Source organism: Heteronotia binoei, chromosome 15 (assembly GCF_032191835.1).
Source record: "Heteronotia binoei isolate CCM8104 ecotype False Entrance Well chromosome 15, APGP_CSIRO_Hbin_v1, whole genome shotgun sequence".
Taxonomy (NCBI): domain Eukaryota; kingdom Metazoa; phylum Chordata; class Lepidosauria; order Squamata; family Gekkonidae; genus Heteronotia; species Heteronotia binoei.
Genome location: NC_083237.1, coordinates 37,100,078 through 37,107,452, shown reverse-complemented (window position 1 = coordinate 37,107,452; position 7,375 = coordinate 37,100,078). Strand labels below are relative to the sequence as shown.

General features: G+C 48.6%; 1 protein-coding gene across 1 annotated transcript; it reads right to left on the bottom strand.

Moving 5' to 3' along the window:
* Positions 1–5,462: 5,462 nt before the first annotated feature.
* LOC132583408 (olfactory receptor 14A16-like) lies at positions 5,463–6,432 on the bottom strand. The gene has a single exon (XM_060255054.1). The coding sequence runs from the start codon at positions 6,429–6,431 to the stop codon at positions 5,463–5,465; it is 969 nt and encodes a 322-aa protein (XP_060111037.1). The 5' UTR covers position 6,432.
* Positions 6,433–7,375: the final 943 nt, after the last annotated feature.

Here is a 7,375-nt window from a genome sequence, read left to right as displayed (position 1 = left end):
AATCTGCAATTCTTCTTCTAATGAAGATCGAGCACTTCACCAACGGGCTGAATGCCAGCATCCTGGATCGGGCCCTCACCCAGGCTCACCCAGACACCTTAGTGGGGTGGATTCAGCTGGTGGAGAAGTCGAGACCAACCTGAAGCGTGTGGCGATGCTCCGCCAGCACCAGTCAGGCAAAGTCCAACCAAAACCCGGCCCCGGGAAAGCCGAGCCCCCGAAAGCAAAAAAACCAGCTGCCGTGGAACCACCCGAACCACCTCGGGGACCCGAACCACCTCGCCTCCAATTGTCCCCAGCCGCCCGAGCTCCCCTGCCAGCCACCAAGCCGGGCACCCCGGGGCCTAAGAAAACACCCAGCTGCCCTAAGGATGCGGCGAAGAGCAGTGCGTTGGGGGTTCAGGAGGAACTGCTGGATGAGGAGGTGCTACTCTCCATGGAACTGGCCGACCTCGCCTGGGTGGAAGAGCCGGCGGGAAAAGAGCCCGGCCTGCTTTGAACGGTGCCAAACAGCAGGTTGACCGGGAAGAGGCACCACTGACGGTGAGAGTAACGGGACATTTATATTTTGTAATGGTGAAGCTACTGAACCCCAAGCTGAGGAGGTTCTTGCAGATACAGGCCCTTATAGACTCAGGGTGTAACCAGGAGTTGATCTCCCCCAAGGTAGTCGAGGTGTTAGGGCTCAAGAGCTCGCAGCTGCCTCACCCCATGCTGTTTGAGCAGATGGACAGGTTCGTGATGTGCGGGGAACCGTGCACGCGCGAGACGCAGCCCTGCCCCATGGGGATCGAGGAACATTGGGACCAAGAGATCTTTGTCATTGCCCCCTCGTGCTCCTACCCGGTAGTGTTGGGGGTGGGTGGGCTGGCTGGAGAAGCACAAGCCCCTCATCTGTTGGAGAGCCCAGACCATCAGGTTCCTGGACCCCCTGTGCAAGAACCACGTATGGAACCCGGCGTGGTTCCATCCCGTTGCCAAGGAGAGGGCGTGCGTGTCGGTGGAGGAAGTACACCCCATCCCGAGCACTTACCGTGACCTGATGGGAGTGTTTAGCGAGCAAGAAGCCAACCAGCTCCCCCCCCCCACCGGAGCACTGACTGTGCCATAGAGTTGATCCCAGGGGAGAACTTACCCAGGGCTAAACTTTACCAAATGGGGTGGGTGGAGAAGAAGGAACTGCACAAATTCTTAGATCAGAACTTGGAGCAGGGCTTCATTAGACCCGCCATGGCCCCCCATGCTGCCCTCGTACTATTCTGCAAAAAGAAGGACAGCTCGCTTAGACTTTGCACAGACTTTTGCAGAATAAACGTAATTTCTATGTCCAACGCTTACCCCATCCCCCTCATTTGGGACCTACTGAACACAGTATCGGGGGGAAAAATTTTCACCAAGCTGGACTTGAGGGACGCGTACTTCCGAGTACGCATCAAGGAGGGGGATGAGTGGAAAACAGCATTCAATACCCCGATGGGTCAATTTGAGTACTTGGTCATGCCGTTTGGGTTGCAGGGGGCGCCGGGGGTATTTATGAATTTCATAAACGATGTGCTCAGAAAGTTTTTGTACAAGGGGGTGGTGGTGTATCTGGATGACATCATTATTTATTCGCCGGATGGACAGTCCCATGTGAATTAGTGAGGGAGGTGCTCAGCACCCTGCTGAAGCACCAGCTGTATGCCAAACTGTCAAAGTGTGAGTTCCATCGGACCGAGTTAGATTACTTAGGCTTCCAGGTGTGCCCCCCCCCCTGAGGACACACAAACAGCTCCAATCATTTCTCGGGTTTGCAAATTTCTATAGGGCATTCATAGAGGGGTTCGCCCAGATCACCCTGCCCCTGACTGAACTCCTAAAGACTAAAGGTAAGGGGCCAGAAGCCAAGCAGCCAAGCAGCCAGGCGCCCGGTTAAACTGGATGCCTAAGTGCCAAGCCGCTTTTGATCAGCTAAAATGCCTGTTCACTAGCAAACCGGTCCTGAGCCACCCCGATGAGCAAAAAGCCTTCGTGGTTCAATACGATGCCTCCGACGTGGCCGTGGGAGCCATTCTCATGCCGAGAGATGGGGAGGGAAAGTTATGGCCATGCGCTTATATATCCTGAAAATTTTCAGATGAGCAGAGGAATTCGTCGGTCTGGGATAAAGAGGCGTTTGCAGTCATGTTTGCGTTGAAAACCTAGAGGTCCTGGTTAGAGGGGGCTAAGGTGCCATTCGAAGTGTGGACGGACCACAAAAATCTGGAAGCCCTGACAGGGAAACGCAAACTGAGTGAGAAACAAATTAGATGGGCGGGATTTTTTTCTAAGTTCGACTTTACCCTGAAGCACATCCCGGGGACCAGGAACTTCCTAGCCGATGCGCTTTCCCGGCTCCCGCAGCACGAGAGCCAAAAAGAAGAGGTGGTAGACTCCCTAATCCCTCCTTCCCAGGTAGCGGCCATGTTCACTACCAGAGCCCAAAAGAAAAGAGAGCTGGAGGGGATCAGCCGTGAATGCATCGCCTTGGAAACCGAAAGGGAGGGAGGAGGGCGGCCCGAGGGGGTGCAGAAAGGATGAGACAGGCTATGGTACAAGGGAGAGAAACTCTGCATTCCTGAAGGATTGAGGAGGGAAGTGTTGCAGCTTTACCACTCCGCCAAGCTGGCTGGGCACTTTGGCTATGTAAAAACCCTGCACATGGTCAACCGCCAGTTCTGGTGGCCGTCCTTAAGGAAAGACGTATCAGACATCGTGACCAGCTGCCCGGTGTGCATCATGGCTAAACGCAGGGGGGGGGAAACCACCGGGGCTACTGCACCCGATAGAGACGGCCAAGCGGCCAAGGTCGGTAGTGTCCATGGACTTCATAGTGGAACTCCCTCCCTCCAGGGGGAAAACAGTGATCCTGGTAGTAGTGGACACGTTCTCTAAACAAGCTCATTTCATCCCCTGTGCCCAACTGCCTACCACAAAGAAATTAGCGGCCCTGTTCTTTGATCACATGGTAAAATTACACTCATTCCCTGATAAGGTCATTAGCGACCGTGGGCCGCAGTTCATTGCCACCTTCTGGCGGAGTTTTGCAAATTAGTGGGAATGGAGCAGGGTCTGAGCTCAGCCTACCACCCGCAAACGGACGGACAGACAGAGAGGGTGAATGGGGTGCTGGAACAATATTTACGGTGTTTCATTAACCAGCGCCAGTCCGACTGGGTAGATCTTCTCCCCTTTGCAGAGTATGGTTACAACAATAGCGTGCATAGTTCCACCAAAACCTCTCCTTTTTACATGGTGTTTGGGTATGAAGGAAAACCAATTCCTATGCTGCCAGGAGGGGAAGGCCAGAACACCCCCTCAGCGTTCGAACAGTGGTGGCAGGGACCGAGCCGCAGCTGGCTGGCTATCGAAGAAAACTTAGAGGCTGCAAAAGAGACTGACAAAAAGCAGTATGACAAGTCTCATGTTCCGGCTTGGGACTTCAAAGCCGGAGACTCTGTATTTCTATCAACCAAGAACCTACCTCTCACACAACCCTGGAGGAAACTGGCTTATAAATTCCTAGGGCCTTTCAAAATCAAAAGGGTAATTAATCCAGTAACTGTGGAGCTAGACTTGCCACCTGCCCTTGGTAAAATCCACCCTGTATTTCATTGCAACCTGCTTCATCGGGACCCCGGGTCTTCGAGCTGGCATCCTCATCCACCAAGAGCCCCCCCCCCCTCTCAGAAGGGCGACCAAAGCTGTTCGATCCAGGAAGTCCCGGACTGTAAAACCCACCAGCCTCTCCCACGGCCGAGGGCTGTGGAGGGAGCTTAGGGGGAGGCAGTATGTCAAGTCTGCTTTAACTCTAGTCAAGCCTGCATTCAATCTTTGGTTCAGGAGCAGTGTATCCTGGGTAAAGCCACACTGTATGCCAATGCTGCTAGCATGAACTCTCCTCACCCCCCTCCTCTCCTTTGTTATGTAGTGTTGCTTTGAAATGGGAATTTGGGAAAGAGATTATGGTGCCTTCTCAGGCAGAGAGTTGGGGGAGTTTTGGAGTCGGGGAGACGCTCAAGGACAAGCCAGGCCTGGGAACAAAATAGTAACATCAATGTGTGAATGTGCCCTGCATAGAGTGCCCCTTCCTCAAGAATCCTTTTGATATGTACCTTATATGATTGCTGTTACTGTATGATCTTTAGTCTTTCAATCTCCCTGTAGTCGAGAACAATGATAACAATAAACTAGAAACTTTGTATCAGCAAAGCCTCGTTATTGAATCAGCCGACTTGACATGTTTAAGGTTTATTTTGATAGTTCATAGTTTCTGAGCACAGCAAGATTGGAACTGATACTCTTCCCTAGGTGTATAGATACTTTAAACATTTGACATCAAAGGCTTCTAAGCAAATCTACATTCCCACCATGAAGCGATACATTTCACACGGTTGCTTTCTCTTATCTCTTTGTGGTTCCCATTCTCACAGGAATGGCCAAGCCGGCCTTCCCAGAGGTGCCTTATCTTCAAAGGGATGTTGCCTTTGTTAGTATCGGGGACAGGAATTCACACCAGTGTTAGTAACAACTATGCTTCTACTTTGATATGCAAGGATTCTCCTTGAGGTTAATATCATGGGTTAGAAAATGGAGTCAGTTAAGCTAAGCATTTCATTACAGTTTGAACCAAGCAGCATATCATATCACAATAGCTTTCCAGTGTCCGACACCCTGGGCTTATGGCAAGGCTCACTGCCACTGGACTCTGCCCACATACCTGTTCTGCTACCTGCCTGAGTGCCCTTCCTTTGCCCACAAACTTGCAAGTGCTTCAGTGCTCACAGCTACCTGGGCTGCCCACTGTTCCCAGCAAGGAATTGGCTGATAGTGACACACCCAGCCACACACACCTCATAGTCCCATTGTGGAAAGGCCATGCAGGTGACTGTGGGAGTGGTTTGGAGCATGTCGGCAAAGGATGAACCTTTGGTAGGGAGTATGCTATAATTGGCAGAGGTGACAGTGATGGACATATGAAGAGAGCGGAGACCTTGAGTACTGTTCACCCAAGACTCATCAAAACATGAAACTGGCTCTCACCTCTGTTAGCACATCCCAAACTAATTCAAAATAGTCAACATCATCTATTTAAAGGTAAAGGTAGTCCCCTGATGTTTTTGACTCTGGGGTGACGTTGCTTTCACAATGTTTTCATGGCAGACCTTTTCACGGGGTGGTTTGCCATTGCCTTCCCCGGTCATTACACTTTCCCCCCAGCAAGCTGGGTACTCATTTTACTGACCTCAGAAGGATGGAAGGCTGAGTCAACCTCGAGCCAGCTACCTGAAGCAGCTTCCACTGGGATTGAACTCAGGTCGTGAGCAGAGGACTCCGACTGCAGTACTGCAGCTTTACCACTCTGCGCCACGGGGCTCTTATCATCTATCTAGTCTACTATATATGAGGTTTTTTTAAAAAAGAAAATCTCTGAACAAGATTATTCAATCCCATTTTTGTAGAAAAGCTTTGCTTGCAATTTTCTTCGGGAAACGACCCAAATCATAGAGCTTCAACAATGCAGTTTTGATTTCTTTGTTTCGCATGCTGTAGATGTATGGATTGAGCAAGGAAGGGCTGATAACATAAAAAATTGCAAAAAGAACATTCTGGTCAGATGAATTTTGACTGCGCGGCCTCATATGGGCCAAGAAGCCAGTAAATAGAAACAAAGTCACCACAGTGATGTGGGGAAGGCAAATGGAGAGGGCCTTTTTCTGACCATGAACAGAAGGGATTTTGAGCACTGCTGCAAAAATCTTCATGTAGGAGACAATGATGAAGATGAAGCATCCTAGTCCAAGGGAACAGCTAAACATAACAAAACCAACTTCTACTAGATACATGTCAGAACAGGAGAGTTTTAGAATCTGTGGAGCTTCACAGAAGAACTGATTGATCGTATTGGAGCAGAAAGTATTGGCAAAAGTTCCTCCAGTGTGTAATATACCATTGAGTATACCAGCAATCCATGCACTGACTGCCATCTGAATGCAGGCCCCTTTGTGAATAATTGTCTCATATTGCAGTGGATTGCAGATAGCGACATACCGATCATGTGCCATTATAGTTAAGATGGCAAAATCTGACCCATCAAGGAAGAAGAAGAAGAAAACCTGAGCTACACAGGCAGGATAAGTAATGGACCTGGTGTTCAGGAGGGAATTGACCATAGCTTTGGGTACAATGATGGAAACCAAGCCGATATCCAGAAGTGCCAGGTTCACAAGAAAGAAGTACATTGGAGTGTGCAGGTGATGATCCAGGGCTACAGCAATGATGATGAGAAGATTCCCAATCCCTGCAGTCAAGTATACTGCTAAGAATACAAAGAAATGTAAGATCTGTAGTTCTCGTATGTCTGAAAATTCCAGGAGCAGAAATTCAGATGTGGAGGTAAGGTTGGGCATCATGTCCTCACGATCCAGCTGCAGCGTCTGTAAGACATATTAAAGAAACCATTTTATTCTAGAAATGTCAATTAACAATTAGTCTGGCTTTCTTGTTTCACCATCTCAGTCTATTAAACAGACCTGCATTGAATTGAATTGGGGAGAGGGGATGGGAATGGTATATTCTGCATCAGGGACAACATAGGCTGGTTATAAACAATATCCTCTCTAAGCTGAGTTAACTCACAAGTTTGCAGCCATGGGCTCACATACATTTTTGTCTTAGCTCAGGAAGGATAGCCCCAGAACAAACTAATTTATGCAGCAGCCAAATCGCTCACTCACAACTTTAATACTGGTAGCTCATCAAGCAGAATTTTTGTTCACAAGACTCTTCAGCTTACAGGGAGCAATGCTTACAAGATCTCTCACTTGCTGTTTTCAGACACAACATCTTCATACTAAATTCCTAAGCCTGTACAAGTTCCACATTTAAAGATTCTGGCCACATGATTTGAAACTATATCAAACTTTACAATGACACTCTATGTGTTTGCAGCTTGTGCATGCATTAACATTGTACATACAGAATGATCTGTACACAGACACTGGGATAGAGGATACTTCCCTGAGCACCAATCCATACTCTTATTTTACACTTAAGGGCTCTGCTTTAACTTTTATTTTTAACCAGGATTTGTGCTCTATGCAATACTTTCAAATAGTAAATTAAGACAACATATATGATGGGAAGAAGTAACTTTATCACTATAATAATTCTGTACACACATACATGCTTATTGATTGTCCAATATTATAAATGATTCAATAACCTTAAGAACATAAGAGAAGTCATGTTGGATCATGACAATGGCCCATCCAGTCCAACACTCTGTGTCACACAGTGGCCAAAAAACCAGGTGGCCATTAGGAGGTCCACCAGTAGGGCCAGGACATTTCAAGCC